This window comes from Pocillopora verrucosa, chromosome 1, assembly GCF_036669915.1.
Source record: "Pocillopora verrucosa isolate sample1 chromosome 1, ASM3666991v2, whole genome shotgun sequence".
Lineage (NCBI taxonomy): Eukaryota > Metazoa > Cnidaria > Anthozoa > Scleractinia > Pocilloporidae > Pocillopora > Pocillopora verrucosa.
In genome coordinates, this window is record NC_089312.1 from 22,674,004 (window position 1) to 22,691,446 (window position 17,443).

A 17,443-nucleotide genomic window follows, 5' to 3' on the forward strand; every position below is an offset into this window, starting at 1 on the left:
GAGAAGTTTTCGGCGGCTACACAGCAAAGGAGAGTTTGCATCTGATGATAAATAACGATCTCCGCTAAAAAGATTGCTCTTGGAATTTCAGAGACAGTCTTGGCAATGATCAAACCGCTCATTTCATTGAGCTCCTGCAAGTTCGCCAGAACAGTTTGCATGCTCTCGTCCGTCCGTTAACCATTCGTTAGCTTTTACCCGTTTAACGGAAAAACGCTAAAGTAAGTTTTTCTTATGCATGGTCACAAAGGAGTAGACGTGAGGATGATGGGACGGAGAGGCGTGAATGAGCGTCGGCAAAGGATTGTGCAGTATGGGACAAAAGCATGCCAGAAATATTTTTTCAAAAAAGATATTTTGGCTGTGAGTGAAATATTTACTGGCGTTTTGATGACCTCTTTTGTCTAATGCGGAAATTGGAAATCAGAGAAAAACTTGTAATAGCAGGTCATTATGGCACTGTAGCCAGCACTTTAAGGCGTGGTCTTCATGAACCTTCGACTTATGAACTCCAGTTATTTGGCCGTCTAAACTCTAATTATCCATCTTTGAAACAGCAGTTGTTTGTCCATTCCACTTACTTCCGTTTGGTATAGCTTGTTCAGGAAATAATTCATACATATAATCCAATAAATTACTCGGAAATGATGATGCATTTAAAAATGAATCAACTAGGAGGACATTACACATAAACCTGCCTCTCATTGACAAAAGATAGACATAGGCGACAATAATCTTCTGAAACATGTCCGAACATCATGTTTAACCTGTCATTGTAGATAGTGTCAGGTGAAATATATGGATTGTGTACGCTGGTTTAAACATTAGCGCTGGTTTGAACATTATACATTAAGTGTACCGCAAAAAATTTGTCTGATTCGCCCTTTCCTCTGATGAAATGCACCGTGCACTTGTAACGTCAGACTTTTATAAGATTTGCTGCAGCAGTTAAGTCATTCTCATCTTTCAATACCAATAAGCAAATCAGAGGACTGAACGCCAGCTCCGATACTGGTAGAAATGGAGCATGAAAGCATAAAAGTTATGATCTATGGTCTTCATTTTAACCCTCTAATTTATCCATTTATAACATTGAATCTGTTGTATACCCCATACCAAAACAAATTACGCAACTTCGCGAAGATAAGAGCACTACTACATTCTAAGATTGTGCTGCCGCCTCTTCTCACTAGAAACAATGGCACTTCCATATCTTTTGAATATCTTGATGCTCTGGTATGAGTGGTTTGGCATAACATGCTCTAAGGAGGAATTTCGTTAAAGCAAACTTAATGTGCGTAAACGTTTTAATTTAAACACTAACAGCTAACCACAGACTCAAAAGAGTTGTGGTTAGTGGAATTCACGGGGACTGGAAATGACGATATTCTGTAATTGTTTTTTACTTTCGCATTTGGTAAGCTTTTACTTCTGACAAATTCTGGTGTTAATCGTTTTGAAATTTCTGCTTTTGAAAGAAAATAACTGAAAACCGCGCTATGCCCTTAAAAAATTCAAAAAATTAAAAAAAAAAAAAAAAAAAAAAAAAAAAGGGTACGTAGCGGCGACGTCAAGGAACACGTCGATTAATAAATTAGTCCACATGTCTACATATAATTTTAAGAATGACCGGATGCTTTTACCGTCTCTTACAGCACCTTACATGAACTTTAGCTTGACGTATGCGAGCAGCTTTTAGTTCCAAACTGAATGAAACTGCAATGATTGGCCTTCGGAGTTTCAGCTCTCGGACCACGCGAATTTTGGTGATTTGACGTTTTTGTTTGGCAGAGGAAGGCAAAGAGACGTGACAAGTCGTAAAAACGCACGTGTGGAGCTATTGTTTTACTCATTAAATTGACCTCTTTGCTTTACCGTCGCCGTTGTGGTTTGCTTAAGGTACCTAATTATTTGGGGAAACACTCGAGTGTGAGAAAACACGAATTAGAATTGACACGCAACATAACTGATTCGAATAAAACGACCGTTTGTTAATCTACGTTATGAGTTTCAAATTTTTTATGTTGCGGATTCGTCTTCAACCAGTTCATATGCGAGATCATCAACTACACTACTTGTTTGAATCATCGTAAGCCGGCTTTCTGAGGAAGACGTTTAGCATTCTTGTGCATAAGTAGTTGGGACCGCGTCCGTTTTAGTTTTGTCTTATTCAGTTGCAAGACGTAAGGCATTTCTGTTGCCAGTATGCAGGTCGCAATCAGTTTTTTGCAACTTGTATTACTAGAGAGAAAAAGCTTGCGCAATATATTTAATGATTAAATCATATAACGCACATCTTTTTGGGAACTTCCTATTACATGATTTAATCAAATAACGTACACATGTTTGGGAACTTCCTATGACGTGATTCAATCATCAAATAACGCATTGCGTTTTAGGACCTGAATACTACACTGCGCTGATATGAACTTCCATTTCCAAGCAGTAACTTGCGTCATTTCATTGTTTTCAAGAAACCGTAACTACTACCGAAAGGGTTAAATTACAATGTACAATTTAAAGGTCACTTGCAGTGGGTGTTATTCGAAAGAAACTTAAATACACATGGAGTAAAGCCAAGAACCCCCAAATAGGCTTGAATGTTTTTTTTTTAAACCGAGTTCTTTTGACCGAATAAAAAATCGTTTAGTCAAAGAAACACCCTCTAGCGTTGTTCTTCCCTTTACTGGAGTAAACATAGTGCACTGGGATCACTAGCTTTCACGTTTATCCCGTCACTCAATTTGCGTGTTGAAAAATTTTCCGGTATTTAGCTTTCAACGCGTGTTTCAAGAGGACCTCAGTTAATTATATAACCTCTGTCGGTAATGTGCCGCCACGGACAGCCCACAGAGTACTCGATAAATAAAATAAAAAAATCCAAGGAAGCAGGACTATTTAAGCATAGCGCGCGCTACTCAAAGCTAGTATTGCGTGGTGAAGAAACCAAATGGTTCTTTACACTTGGCGACTATCTTCGTTTGCACGTGAAAAAAGACACAAAATAGTCCCCTATGACATTTGGTTGACCTTAAGCTTCAAAACTTTTAGAAAATGAGCGACAGAATGTATTGATTCCTTTGTTTATCATTGCACTGAGGTCGTACTATCTGCCGATAAAACTTAATGTTTAACCACTTAGCGTAAGTGCATGTAGCGTAAGGAAATCCACCAATAAACAGTTCCCCTTTGTGTCTGGTGAGGCAAGGATTGGAAAATTTTTTGCATGTGCGGGATTGTGCTAGAAAGAAAAGAAAAAGGATCTTGTCATGCTAGCCGGCCAGATGTCTAAATGATAACTCTTTCGACCAAAGCCACCCATACAACTCCTTACGTTAGGGTGAGGTTTTCTCAGTGCGTGAGACAAATGACAAAGGTAAATTGGCGGAATCTTCTGCGCACGGGTTGCTGACAAGCTGGGCAGCAAGATCTCTTTATTTTTTGTGTTCCTCGCAAATGCGGGGATATATTTTTAATAGGATATAAGCACTAATCGGATTCAATGTAGACTGCAGTCTTCAGACCAACGTGAATCCGATCACTTGTTGGTAAGAATTTTGTGATTTACTCGCTTTGATCGACTTACCTTGCTTTTCTTCTGCGCTGCGATGACTTTCTTTTACCTGGAAAAACAGGAATAGATCGACATGCTATAAATTTGCCGTATCAAAGTTTGAATAAAGGACAGAAGAATTTATTCCGAATGCACGCATTTTGGTGAACTGAGATATGTCTATTACAAGATGGGATGGATTAATAATTACCGTCTTCGAGTATCTTGCTTCAATCCAAACAGCTAAACAGAGCAGTAACCAAACCACGAACAGGCTGATCACCCTCCCACTTTTCATCGCGACTTAAGCTCCGCACTTCGAACACCACACAACCAGTCTTAACGAAGGGTTTGGCAAATTGTCGCACATTCGTTTTACAACTTAGCCGTCGGTGCGTCAAATCTGTATTTAAATAGTGTCCAAGGCCGATGGATGACGTCACATCCGCCGTTCTCCATCCTCGGGCACGTAATTGGTTAACGTGTCTCGATGAAATGATATGATGGCGGTATGTTTATCTGGCAACCCAACAGCTGGAGAAAATGAATGACATAAGCGAATGAGAGGGTCTGTGCGAAATAATCGCCTCTCAACCCTAGAACTTGAACTGATTGTAACACATGTACAGTTCTTGAACATTATACGGTCACGTTCCACTGAAACAAAACTGTTTGCAAGAAATAGAATATACCTCTCTAGTGTAGGAAGAGTTTTATGGGCGTGTTTTGAAGGTTTACATCGCGGTTTATTTTTCTGAGTGGTTTTATCAATACCCTGACCTTGTGCATAAGACTGAAAGCACTATTACTAAAAAAGGTAAAATCCTTGTCTTCCGCACGGAAGCGTTATCTGGAAAAAAAGCTAAAACTCAATGAGCGTGGTCTCGCGCCAGCCACGCGATGCGCACCATCGGGTATCAGCCAGTTGGCTGACGGCAAAAAAGGCTGAAGTAGAGAGCTCAATGAAAACTTACCAAGAAAGGCAAAGCCAACTTCCTCATCCCGGAGGTCTGATTTATGCTATCTAACACCTGACCACTAACAGCCAAACTCACAAATCGGGCGTGACTCAGAGTCCCGCTTGCACAAGCAACGTGACGCGAGGCGCCTGGAAGCACTATCCTTAGGATGAGTGCAAGAGGTTTCAATTAACATGGTGATTAATTGTCACAACTGGGTACCGTTCTTGATTTTAGAATGAAATCAAGTGTCTAAGCATTCGTTCTTAGTGATGCATATCTTCTCTTTTGTATTTTTAACGCTAACGCATTTTATTGGTATCCATATCACTCCAAGGTCACTCAACGTTTAATTATCACAGACACGTTTCAACCTCGTTGGGTGGTGACAAGAAACACTGAACAGTTACTTCTAGTTACTTCGCGTCATTTCATCGATATTCTGGCTCTTTTACGTTGACGATCGCGGCCCGCACTCTTTGTGCGCTTTGCTTTCCTATTAACTCCCTACTCCCTCCATGTATACCCCAGGCAAGCGAATAAATCAAGTATGGAAAAAAAATATTGACGAAATAATCTCCCTTGTTATAAACTTCCGGTGTGTTTTGCTTCATGCTAAAATGTTGCTGTTGCTGATGATGTTGCTGGTACTCCGGCAATCGCGACTCTTTAATTGTTCCTACTTCACCAGATATTCATTTTTTGACTCTACACTGTTCGAGTTAAAGTTGTGGTACCAAAAAGAGAGACAATAGACCCATCCTCGGCAACATGTAGAAATAGGAACTTCATTTTCATTCATACCAGAAAAAATAAACACTCTTTCATTTCCTTTTTACTTCACCCGTGATCGCTGCTTCAGCTGAGAGCTTGTTATGTTACGGAGTTTGTATGCTACTCTTTCCCCTAGACAAAAGCAAGTGTATATTAGTCGGCGTAGATGACGTTTGTGAGTGCGCTTTGAAGACTTGGAAAGGGAAATAGTGAGAGAAACCACTGGACCATAAGCTTCTCGAGTTCGATCCTCCGCCGCTTTATTTCATGGTCCCACCCCTCCCCCCCATTCCACCCCTCCCCCCTCCCATTCCACCCCTCTCCCCCATTCCCCTTGCAGGTGGAAATATATATCGCGTATTGCCCTCCCGTGCCGTTCTGTAATGAGGAATGATACTTTTAAATTAATAGGCGGGGTGCACCAAAGGTTGAAATCTTCTCTGGTTGCGTCACTCCACAGGAGAATGGAACTACGGAACTAAAGGTCCTGCGCAGGTGAAGATTTGATCATGTGACAGCCACTAACCAATAAACTGTGACATTTTTTCCTTCGCAGCTATCGTCGCCATTTTACAGGAAGTTTCCCGATTCTTCATCGCAGTACACGACGTTTGCCTGTTCCCATTCTATTTTACATCGTAATAGTTATTCGGGGGAATGGCACTAAAGAGGATCAACAAAGTAAGCTCTGGCTTCGTTTATATGACCTATGATGTGATACGAGGGATTACAAATACAGTTAATTTTGATAAAATATGGCAGAATCGATGGCGGTGCAAAAGCGATATGAAAATGTACACACAGCACTTTTGCCTTTTTATGTTCATATGATGGCCATCAGTGCATTTTGTTTACACTCTACGTAACACCCGGACATCGAAATATAAAAGTTATATCGTACCCTTTTTTTCTGTCAATTCAGGAACTGCAAGATCTTGGACGTGATCCACCATCACAGTGCTCTGCTGGGCCGGTTGGAGATGACTGTAAGCGGAATATGTCGCCGTATTTTATCACTTAAAAAGCAAACTTTTTACCACACACCATTCTTAATTATATAATTACCTTACTTAGTATCTCAGTGGTTCAACTTTGTGTTCTATGTCTGAACGCTAGTCCTCAAAGTTCAAATATTATTTTTCTCTTTCATTGAAATCTGTGTCATCGCGTGATCATAAAGTGTTTCATTGGCAAGCGACTATAATGGGTCCGGTAAGGAATTCTAATACCTATGAAGCCTTTGGTGTTTTTGAAATATTTTCACTGATCGATCTTTACAAAATATCGTTGAATTGTAATACTAAGCAGTGTTGTTTGCTGTTTCTTTTCGAACAGCCTGATAGCCCATACCAAGGTGGAGTGTTTTTCCTTACAATACATTTCCCAACAGATTATCCTTTTAAACCTCCAAAGGTAGGTGACTTGGTTATTGTATTATAAAAAAAGTTAATCTGTTTTAAACAGCTCTCAAAGAACCTGAGGAATTGTATTTTTTGTACTGTTCGTGATGAATTCAAGGTTATATTTGTAGAAGGCCACAGTAACGTTGGTAGGCACATTGTACTGGCTTGCTAGCGAATCAAGTTTTGTGTCTTATATATTGATTCATTAATATTCCTCGAGCCGAAGTGTATTTTTTTTAAGAATAGAACGGCTATGATCAGATACGTAAAACTTTAGTATAACGATCTTAGATTGCTCAACATTTCACGCATAAAGTTGCTTACAACATACCGTAAATGAACGACTGTAATTTAGGAGTTCATTCAAGTTTAGCGTTTTGTAAGCGAGCATCATTCAGTTCTTGGGATTTATATTGTTACTGTTGAAGTCAAACTTTTGACCACATTAGAAACTAGGTTATGTTTTCCTTATTAATTTATCCTGCGCTGATCTTAAGTCGGGATATTTTTAAAACCACCCTCTATATGAGTCATATATAGTTTTAAGCTTCTCATGGAATACTGTCAAGATTTTCTTTTCTTGTTATGGTTGTATTCTTTGAAATGACTGTTGAAACAACTTAATTATCCCCCTACAGTATTCATTTATGTAAAGCTTGCCTATGCTAAGCTCTCTATTCAGAAGAGTATTGATTTGCCCTTTTACTCTTTCAAGTCTAGAAACTGATGAGATTAACAAGAATAATTCCAAGTTCCATATAGGAAAGTTAACTAAAACCAAATTTAGCAGTGTTAGAGGAAGCATGCTTCAACCTTAAATTATTGTCCTAACTAAATACCTGACAAAGATTCAACATATCCCTGTTTCTAGGATTTTCTGCTGTTTCCAATTGTTTGATTGTCCAATATATGTTTGAGGGCATTTTCCATTTGTCATGTATGACTTGTCTGTGCAAGTTCTCAATAAGAATGTTGAAAACTTTATATGGAAATTTTAACTGTGGCAATGCACATGGAATTTAAGAATTAAAGTCTTCTGATACTGTCTTACATTGCTAATTCATAAGACCCATTTTCTTGTTGTATGTGAAGAATTATTTCAATAAATTATAGAGCTGGATTAATTTATTTTTTAAACTTTTCTTGCTTAAAATTTGCAATTTCTATGCTGTCTAATTTAGTTGCTGTGGAAAGTTCCTTTACTTAAAAAAGAAATAAATAGTTTTGAAAACATATCAATCAAAAACAAAGAATCACAACATCTGGGCCAGGTTGTTCGGAGCTGGGTTAAGATAACCCAGGGTTAATGGGAAATTGGATTTCAGATCTGAAAGCCTTAAAATTAAATTCAATGCAATTTTTATGCTACAAGTTGATGAATGAATGCTCTAAAAAGACTAGAGAAATTTATCTTAAGAGGGCTTTGAACAAAGGAATTAAGAACCCATATAAAAATTTAACCTTGTGCTAGTGCCAATTTGCCTTTGAACAATGGATTTTGAATTGCAGAAGTCAGTTATAAGTGTAAATTGCTTTACATCAGTTAATATTTAGTATTTGTGCAGTCTTGTAACTTTGATTTGTCACATGGTTTTATGTTTTATATGTTATGCATAATCAACTTTTTGACAATTCAAATGGACTTGTCTGCTGTTCCCATGGAAGTTGGAAAGATGTCTATATATGTATGGAATAGATGGTTGTATTTTCTCTGCAATTTAAATTAGTTTAAGTCTCCTTTTTGTTTCAGTTTCATAAATTATCCTTTCAATTTGAATGAGTAGTCGAACAGACAATGATAAAAGGAAAGAAAAATGTGAAAAAAGGATATGGGGTAGTTTTGACTAGATGGGTTTTCAGTACTAAGAAGAGAAATGCACAGTGTGGATAACAGCAGGCTCAGGATAAAACAATTTATGTGGATAAGTTTGCTCAAAGTATACTTCAAATATCATTGAATGCTGGGTAATTTATCTCATAGTGAGTGTTATCCTCCTTTTAAATGAGCAGGGCCTGTTGTATTAATACTGTGATTAATTGATTTTTATTTTGCAGGTATCATTTACTACAAAAATATATCATCCTAACATAAACAGTAATGGCAGTATTTGTCTTGATATCTTACGATCCCAGTGGAGTCCAGCACTTACCATTTCTAAAGGTGAGATCATTTTCCTCAGTTACTCATTGACTTTAACACGTGCACTGTATTCTGATGAAACAGGTATGAGGAGGTAAAGAACAGGAAATGGCAACATTTTGAGTAGTTAATAAGGGGGACTACAATTATACTTCAGGGCCTGGTTGTTCAAAAATTTGATTAGAGTTAACCCAGGGTTAAATTTTTATCCAGGTTTTTTTAATGCTTTTTTAAAGCCTTTTCAGTTAATTTTCTCTATTATTTTTAGGGTATCCAATCATCCAATTGTAAACAAATGGAATGGTACTCAATTTTCTCTTAATGCTTTTAATCCTAAATTAGATTTCACAATAACCCTGGGTTATCTTAACCCTGGTTTGAATGACCTGGCCCAGGTGTTGAAAAAAATCAGTTGTGATGGATAAGTTTAAAAAAAAAAAAAAAAATGGATAAATAAGAGGCTGCTTGTACCCTGAGACTTGCAGTTCTATCTTATTTTTGTCCTGTATGTGTTAACAACATGCTACTTAAAAAGTGTGGAAATATTTTACCTTTGGTGTACACTTTTGGACAATTTAATTCAGTCGTTGTCAATTTAACAAATAACTTCCATCTTGCTATGCATCTCTTCAGTTATAGATCACAAATGATGCTGAAATGATCACAGATGATGTTAAAATATGTAAATAACTAAAAAAAGGACATGCAAGTCTCATCTGAGTGTGTCACTGATGCTCTTACCACATTTTGAGGTCTTCTGTGATCTGTTACTGTACACACCCATGGTAACATGGGATTTATTTGTTTTATGTAGTAGAAAAAGAAAAAATACTGTTAATGTTATGTCATCTACACGTAAGTGTCTGTCCTCCAAAAGATCATCATTGAAAAGCAATCAAACTGCTTGTACGATTTTGCCTATCGTATAAACTCAATTTTATGTTACAATTGAATTATTTTCCATGATTTATTATGAAATACATGTATACTCTGTGGAGTATATTTCACTCTAAGTCAGGTCATGTATTAAGCCTTTAAGTATGCTGTATTTTTCCAGGTTTTAATCACCGCACAGTCATTTGGTCAGTGAAATGTCAACTGATATGCTTAATTACTTCTTTTTCTTTTTAGTACTTCTGTCAATTTGTTCTTTGCTTACTGATCCAAATCCTGATGATCCCTTGGTGCCAGAAATAGCACGTATCTATAAAACAAACAAACCAAAATATAATGAAACAGCAAAAGAATGGACAAGGAAGTTTGCCCAATGATGACTTCATTGAGACACTGCTGTTGCATTGTCTGTGGCAAAGTCGTATTGTTGTGATGTGCAATATATGTTATGTCCTACAGTACTTTCTTTAGAATTGTTGAATGATTTACTAGCTATTTGTCTTTGTCGTGTAAGGTATATACTGTCAGTCATATGATGAAATAAATGTAGAGAATGCCATAAACAGGAGTTTGCAAGTATATATGTATATTTCTAAATCAAGTTAATGTTTTGTGTAGCAGATTCAGATTTTAATAAATTACATTGTTCTGAATAAGTGCAGCAACTGTTTTTGTACGTTTTGTGTGTGTGTTACTTGTTTCATTGTATATACAAATTGTTGTGAGCACTTTCTGCCCAACTTTAAGCAGGTACGTTAACCACAGTTGACTCTATATTTGTGCTTTGTTTTCCCAAGAGTTGGAATTATAAGTATTCTCTGTACACCTGTATTGGTGAGGTCAAATTACTTCTTGGTATATTATTGTTTTGTATTACTACTGAAACTCCAGTTTCCACCTGGTCTTAGTTGGCAGTGACATTGTTTAGGTGTTAGTAATTTAATTGCAAACCGCCTCCAGGAAAAACCTTCAACACTTATCCTATGGTCGTAGTTTAAGTTACAGCTAATGATTTTAATTAGGGCTTCTGCAACACCTTCAAACTTTGACATTTGTTGTCTCTTTGTTCCTTTTGGAAGTGGTAAATAAACAGACAATTTAGTGATTGACTTTTGAATGTGATTTGCTTTAGTTTCTTACATCCTCTTCAGTTCTCCAAAATGTTAATAGTATTAAACAAAGGAAACAAATATCTTAACCAATATATGTTAATAGATACATTATTTTTAAAAAGGGAGACTAGCTTAAATTAACCTCAATGCAATTAATTTCATTAGTCTTTGAAATTTTTCGTTTTCTTTAAGAACCAAGTTTAAACTAACCCTTACGGTCCCAAAAGTGATTTAAAGTAATTTCTCTTTCTATCCATCTCATTACAGTGTTTTCATATGCCAAAAAAAAAGGGAAAAAACCAAGGGGAATAGGGAAAGTTATCATTTAAATCCCAAATTTGAATTACTAATGAAATGAATAGTTGGTGGGAGAGGATTAAAATATGTTACAATCAGATTTGAATTTTGGGTTAGAATAGCCTTTTACAGAGATGTACTTTCATTTGAGCTAAAGATGTGAGTGTAATTTGAAACGAAATACAAATCAAGCTCTACTATGGTTTGAAATATTTTAAGGTCATTTTGTATTACACAGTATAAATATAGCTATTCTTTCTCACTGCTTGCTTCTTCCTATGATCTACTATTGATCAGGAAACAGAGGTCAAGAAAAAGTGGGGGGGGGGGGTGGGGAATATTTTCATGTTGTAATTGTTATTCCTCTTTCTGGGGAAGACTAGGTTTAGGCCTTGCCAAAGAAGAGAGAGGGTGGTAATTTCAACAGGGAATACTGCTCTTAAACTGAGGGTGGAGTAGGAAAAAGAAGTAAAATGCCTCACGTATGCAATCCTTCCCTCTACTTTGGTCCTAACATCAGAAACATTTGAGCCAGAGCAAGTCGCGCGTGAATGCGTCAATATTTACCTTCTTCTTAAACACCCTTTCCAACGCATATCCATAGGTGACCCCATGCAAACTAATGCTACCCGGATGTCTAATGGCTGATAAGTCATCCATTCTGCTGTTTTCCCCTTCTCCATAGCAGCAGATTAAGCCCACAAGTGGACATCAAATCTCCTCCTTTCATACATCTCCTAAACCTAGTCTCGCGATTGTCTCATCACACCCCAAACGCTCAGCCTTTAGTCGGACTTCCTAATTGAAATACAGGTGAGCTGAGTGACTCATTAGTGGCAGTTAATACCGCCAGCTATTCTAACCTGAGAATCTATGGAAAAACGTCCTAAAAGCTACTCAGATCATTTACAATGCACATTAGAATTTGAGTGTTTCCTACACAATACTGCAAAGTAGTCATCAGTTGGGGACCTGGCGGTGGACAGAAAATCTCGTGCTCCTCTCGAGAAACAACACCCATTAGGGAACTGGAACTAGGCCGGTTCTTCTCTGTGAACGTGACTGTCTTTCGGCCAATGGGTGAAGAGGAAAACAGCTCACACGTTTCTTGTTGGCCTCCATTAACAGGAAGTTTGCGATCTCTAACGCATTAGTAAAATTTATATTTTCCTCGAGACTTCAACAGAATAATAGGGTTTATAGAAAATGGCGTTAAAAAGGATAAACAAAGTAAGTGTTGATGTTTTTGTATCGGCGTTTTCTGGCGAATGAAGAGTTGAAAGTAAATGTTAACTCCCATGGCTACGGTGTACCCTTTCGGTCGTGCATGAAAATTGTATGGGCGATCCACATTGGTTGTTTAGAGTGTTTTGAAAAGTTTTGATTAAGCGGTGTCCGGCCCATCTAGTTGTTTGGATGAGTTGGAATTTTTGTTGAGTTTCATCGTTATTTCTCAGGAATTGCAGGATTTAGGACGTGACCCGCCAGCACAATGTTCCGCAGGACCAGTCGGAGATGATTGTAAGTGAAATATGTTTCACATGACAAGATTTGGTATGTTTCGCGGACTTCGTAGAAATTTCTGGCTCACAGACTATTTGATTCTCTAAAGCTAGCATTTCAAAGATTATGCGTGTTGTTAAGCTCACTGTATTTCAATTGCGTCAATCTGTAAATGTTAACATTGTTTTCTCCTCGTATATTTTTGACTTGGTATGTACGAATGAAGTATTTCACTGGCAGGCGACAATAATGGGACCGGTAAGGAAATTTTATATATTTGAATCTTTGCTGTCATATAAGTAGATTCGATGGAAAACATTCCTAAAGGCCTTTGTTAAGTTGTAGCTCTATTTGTTGTTTCTATGTGAACAGCCTGATAGTCCATACCAAGGTGGAGTGTTCTTCCTTACCATACATTTTCCAACAGATTATCCCTTCAAACCACCAAAGGTAGGTAAAATTGAAGTATTTAATATAAACTCCTCAGCTTATTTGTTTATAACATATCTTTTGATTGAAACTAATCAAATATATCGGAAAGAGAAGTGGAGTTTGTTTTGTCGTGCTGAAGGAACACTTACGTAGTAAGCTTTTCGATCGATTTGCAGTGAAAGTGCCCTTTTCCACCTCTCTTCCGGTGAATTTCATTGTTAGGTATTTTGTGGTTGTTTGAGTTAGCTCCTTTAGTATTTTAAAATGCTTTAGCTTGACGGTCAGAATTTGTCTCAGCTTTGATGTAGTCGGGTAATGGACTTCAATTCTAGTACTGTCATGACATGCGAGTCGATCGCATGCAAGTTTCACTCAGACAAGCTTTTCCTTGAAATTAACCCTAATTTATTTTTAAAAAATGGCGCCTTGTGTGCAGATTGTTTCTTTACATCAGTGAATTCGATCGATCGTTTTGCAAAAGCAGACAGCTATTCTGTAAATTTCCAAATCTCTACATCAGTAGTCTGTCTTAGGTCCATACCTCATTTAATCAAAACTACAACAAGATTCTTGAACGTGATTGGTTATCACCAGCCCCATTTGAGCACTAATAGGACAGTGAAGGCATCATGCTTGTAACTGGACAGTTAAAGGGACAGTTAATATGTCATGCCTGTCAGAGTGGACCAAATGCTTCATGTGTGCACACTGTTTTCTTGCATTTTGCAGAGTTAACTGTTGTTGTTGTTATTTTTTATGAAAATGTACAATCAATATCTAGCTTCTTTCTCAAATTTTGTCATAGCTTTGATTAATAGGCAACAGTACTTTGTGTCATCCAATTCTGTCTGCAATTACGCTCATGATTAACAAATTGGACACCACTTTGCGATCATCTGATTTTGTTTATCACTCCTATGATTACAGACCAAATTGGACTTGACTCAGTACTATTACCATTATTAATTGACATGACTGTACAACACCATGATTTTAATATTGCATTAGGGACTGAATAAACTATGGGTATGGGTATGGCCCAGTAGGTTATGATTTGAGGATCTGCAATGAAACTTGAATAAACAGTAGAGGGGCCACCTTGTATTAAGCAGACAACAACCCAAATTTTTTCCCAAATTTTTGGTCTCAGTAAAATAAACCTCAGTTCAGTATATACCTCTAACAGGTGGCTGCAGAGGCCAGGGGTATGTGGTGTTCTTTTTTTTTTGTTAGGAAGACATTACTTGATGAAAGATTTTTTATTATTATTTCTATTGAATTTAGTAAAAGATAAAGCTGGGTACCTTTTAAATGGTTATTCTCATAATTACATTATTTCTGTCTTCATGAAACAATCAGATACATTACTGACTTTCCACAATTTTTTTTTCTTCTTTTTTTTTTTGTTTTTTTTTTTTGGGGGGGGGGGGGGTTTACAGCTACTGTTACAGTATAATTTGCTTGACCTGTATTAAGTTGACATACGGTATTTAGGTGAGTCTAGCAAGTGTCCCTTGGTTGCTAGCTAAATTCAGGTCCCTCCATGCTTCTTTTAACCTCCTTTTGACCTTTCAGTCACTGATCAGTTTTTATTACTGAGTTCCCTCCTTTTAACTTACATTCAGAAGTTTTGTCATACTCAGGGGACAAGAGAGACTGGTTTAAGATCAAAATTGCATGACATAAAGTTCATTGACCACTTACATGTAATTATATCCATTTTGAAATCAATCAATATGATCACCTAATTTCATTTGTCAAACATTTTATTGAAATGAAAGAAAATGAAAAATTTTTAATTAATTTAACAGCTGAAGTCTGAAGTCTGATTGGTTGTTTTAGTGTGGAGCTCTATGTTAAAATTGCTTGGCAGAGGAAAAGGTGCAGTTGAGAGCAAAACTTAGTGTAACTTGTGTTTAGATTGTTCTGTTGATGATCAATTTGATGGTTAGGATAACAAGTGATTTCAAAATGGATGTACTTTGTAGAGTAATGAGAGGTACTCAGTTGTGAAGTCTTAGTAAACTGTTTTCTTGTGTATCTTTCATTGTTTTCAGGTATCATTTACAACAAAAATATATCACCCTAACATAAACAGCAATGGTAATATTTGTCTTGATATATTACGATCGCAGTGGAGTCCAGCACTAACAATTTCTAAGGGTAAGAGTGCTGAAAGGCCTATTGAAAAAACATTAGCCTGAGTTATGCAGAATTGTGATAGTCTTGTTGGATAGTGTGACAATATTTATTTTTTTCTCTCAGACATGCAAATTTTTCTCAAAGTTGCCTTTTGGCAACCTTGAACCAAAGTAACAGGTAGATTATTGGTCAGTCATGGAAATAAACTCTTTTCACTAAAATGTATGATTGGTTAAACTGTTGACTACACAATGAAACTTTGTCTTTGAAATAACTAAAATGGTCCTTTAACTGTCACCCTCAAATTGGGGACACACATGTCAAATCAAGCCTTAATTCTCAGACAACTAATGATGTCAACTGAATTAGAGGTTGTAGATTTAAGTCATGGGTGTATGCTTCTCTTGTGTAGAAGGAAGGCTAAAAGTGCTGACTGGCCGCAGCTTGGTATTTGTCACATGATCACAGGTTGCCAAATTCAGGACCTTAAATTTGTAGTTATTTTAGTGACCAAACTGATTGATGCTTGATGAATTAATGCTCTGAGAGAGAAATGCATCATTTTCCAAAGTTATTTGACCTATGATATTTCTTTTTTGTTGCAGTTCTTTTGTCAATATGTTCACTGCTTACAGATCCAAATCCAGATGATCCATTAGTGCCAGATATAGCACGTCTATACAAATCAGACAAGGGTAAATATGAAACTGAAGCTAAGGAGTGGACTCGGAAGTACGCCATGTGAAGTTTGGTGGATTCTTGTTTCTGTCTCTCCTTCTGTATTGTGCTAGTAGTAAAGTCTTGCTTTTGTCTTAAAACTGTCTATCCTTATCTCTACAGATGTTCCTCATTAATCTGTAAGTTATTGTTAGTACTTTGTATGTACTATACCATTTGTACAGTTATCTGACGTCATGGGTAATGTCGCTATTTCATCAAAACTTGAATGGGGCATCCTCAAATAATTTATGGTAGCATCAACCTGTGATTACCGTAAAGCTTTAACCAAAAAAAAAATTAAAAAGGTATTAATTACAGCAGCGAAGTCTTTTAGAATGCATTAGGTAGACATTTATACAGAGGCAGTACCAGAGTTTGAATTGTGTGCATCAAGTAAATATTGTAGGAGATGTTTAAAAGATATGCAATTGTGAATTGTAAACTCATGTTTACTATGTCTTGGTCAGTTGCAGGAGAATTTTTTTCTAATACATGCGCGGTTGTTTTTGGTTGTATTTTTTCAAAATTTTAAGCTTGGTTGCCAGTGTTATTAATGGCTTTCAGAGGCTATTTATGACTCAGTCTTCAAAGCTTGTTGCCATATGCACAAATAATGAATTAGCACCCATTTGATTGTTTACTGGACCTTGCACAAAGCCTCACCTACTGAATTTCTGCAAAGTGGTTTGGCCATCATGCTGGATCATGTAACTGCCAACTTAGGTTATGTGGCAAGAGCAAGAACAAAATACTCTCAGTGGTGATGAGGGTTTGAGACTAGCCCCATTTTGTTTTGATAGCAGCCTTCCTTCCCCCTCCACCCTCATCCTGTGGAAGTATAAAAAATTTTGTCTCAAGACAGGACAACTTTACTTGTGATCCTTCCTCACACAATTACCTTGGTTGGTGGCTCCTTGATCACACTTTTTAATCCAGTGATTTGGTGGAGAAAGTAAAGATCTTTTGTACTGGAGTCAGTCAAAGTGTGCATTATCTGTTTGCCTTCGTGTTAATTTTTTTGAAAACAGCCTCAAATGTCAATATGCTGCTCTGAATATTGATTTTCGAAATTACATCTTTTATTGGAAGTGAATTTTTTTTGTGACTTAAGTCTTTTCCATTTGTACATAATTTACACTTTCAGAATTTTCATGTAAACTGTATTCAACACCTGAATTCTCCTCAGAAAATGGACTTACAAGCCACTTGGTACCTAGTATAATATAACAAGTTGTGAATACACATTTTTGTGATTACCAGTACTAAGGAGAAATTAGGTGCTTTTCTGTTGTACTGAAAATATCATCACCCACTTTTTTTACTATTGAAGTTTTGTACTGTAAATCCTCTTTGTATCAGTATAAATTGGCAGAATTGTAGTGTATAACTGTTAATAAATATTATGATGTATCTCCTGTTATGTTTATTTTAATAATAAAGCTCTCTGCAGTTGCAATACCTACATGTAATGTTATGCAATTACTGGACTGTATTTTTGTCACCTACACATATCA

At 36.8% G+C, this 17,443-nt stretch overlaps 3 protein-coding genes across 6 annotated transcripts in view; 2 read left to right on the forward strand and 1 right to left on the reverse strand.

Moving 5' to 3' along the window:
* The window catches only part of LOC131796663 (A disintegrin and metalloproteinase with thrombospondin motifs 2), a 30,475-nt gene extending 26,519 nt beyond the window's left edge, over nt 1-3,956 (reverse strand). For 2 of the 4 annotated variants that reach the window (XM_059114265.2, XM_059114263.2), the window contains exons 1-2: nt 3,765-3,955; nt 3,587-3,623 (exon numbers count right to left, since the gene is read on the reverse strand). In XM_059114265.2, coding sequence (XP_058970248.2) covers nt 3,587-3,623; nt 3,765-3,851 — 124 coding nt within the window. In that variant the 5' untranslated portion in view covers nt 3,852-3,955. Of the gene's footprint in view, nt 1-3,586; nt 3,624-3,764 lie in introns of all 4 variants that reach the window. The other 2 variants (XM_059114264.2, XM_059114266.2) reach the window with 2 other exon arrangements.
* Nucleotides 3,957-5,832: 1,876 nt separating this feature from the next.
* Nucleotides 5,833-10,832, forward strand: LOC131796666 (ubiquitin-conjugating enzyme E2-17 kDa). The gene is made up of 6 exons (XM_059114268.2): nt 5,833-5,967; nt 6,209-6,272; nt 6,467-6,498; nt 6,622-6,699; nt 8,745-8,850; nt 9,961-10,832. The coding sequence occupies exons 1-6, from the start codon at nt 5,944-5,946 to the stop codon at nt 10,098-10,100; spliced, it is 444 nt and encodes a 147-aa protein (XP_058970251.1). The 5' UTR covers nt 5,833-5,943; the 3' UTR covers nt 10,101-10,832.
* Nucleotides 10,833-12,218: 1,386 nt separating this feature from the next.
* On the forward strand, nt 12,219-17,339 carry LOC131796848 (ubiquitin-conjugating enzyme E2-17 kDa-like). The gene is made up of 6 exons (XM_059114455.2): nt 12,219-12,362; nt 12,590-12,653; nt 12,862-12,893; nt 13,008-13,085; nt 15,125-15,230; nt 15,815-17,339. The coding sequence occupies exons 1-6, from the start codon at nt 12,339-12,341 to the stop codon at nt 15,952-15,954; spliced, it is 444 nt and encodes a 147-aa protein (XP_058970438.1). The 5' UTR covers nt 12,219-12,338; the 3' UTR covers nt 15,955-17,339.
* The last annotated feature ends 104 nt before the right edge of the window (nt 17,340-17,443 follow it).

Excerpts from the sequence above, each read along its gene's own strand:
- LOC131796666 (XM_059114268.2), top strand. The coding sequence starts at position 5,944 with ATGGCACTAAAGAGGATCAACAAA. Across the intron at positions 6,499-6,621 it reads AAGCGACTATAATGGGTCCG|CCTGATAGCCCATACCAAGG; the intron begins GTAAGGAATTCT and ends CTTTTCGAACAG. Across the intron at positions 8,851-9,960 it reads AGCACTTACCATTTCTAAAG|TACTTCTGTCAATTTGTTCT; the intron begins GTGAGATCATTT and ends TTTTCTTTTTAG.
- LOC131796848 (XM_059114455.2), top strand. The coding sequence starts at position 12,339 with ATGGCGTTAAAAAGGATAAACAAA. Across the intron at positions 12,894-13,007 it reads AGGCGACAATAATGGGACCG|CCTGATAGTCCATACCAAGG; the intron begins GTAAGGAAATTT and ends CTATGTGAACAG. Across the intron at positions 13,086-15,124 it reads ATCCCTTCAAACCACCAAAG|GTATCATTTACAACAAAAAT; the intron begins GTAGGTAAAATT and ends CATTGTTTTCAG.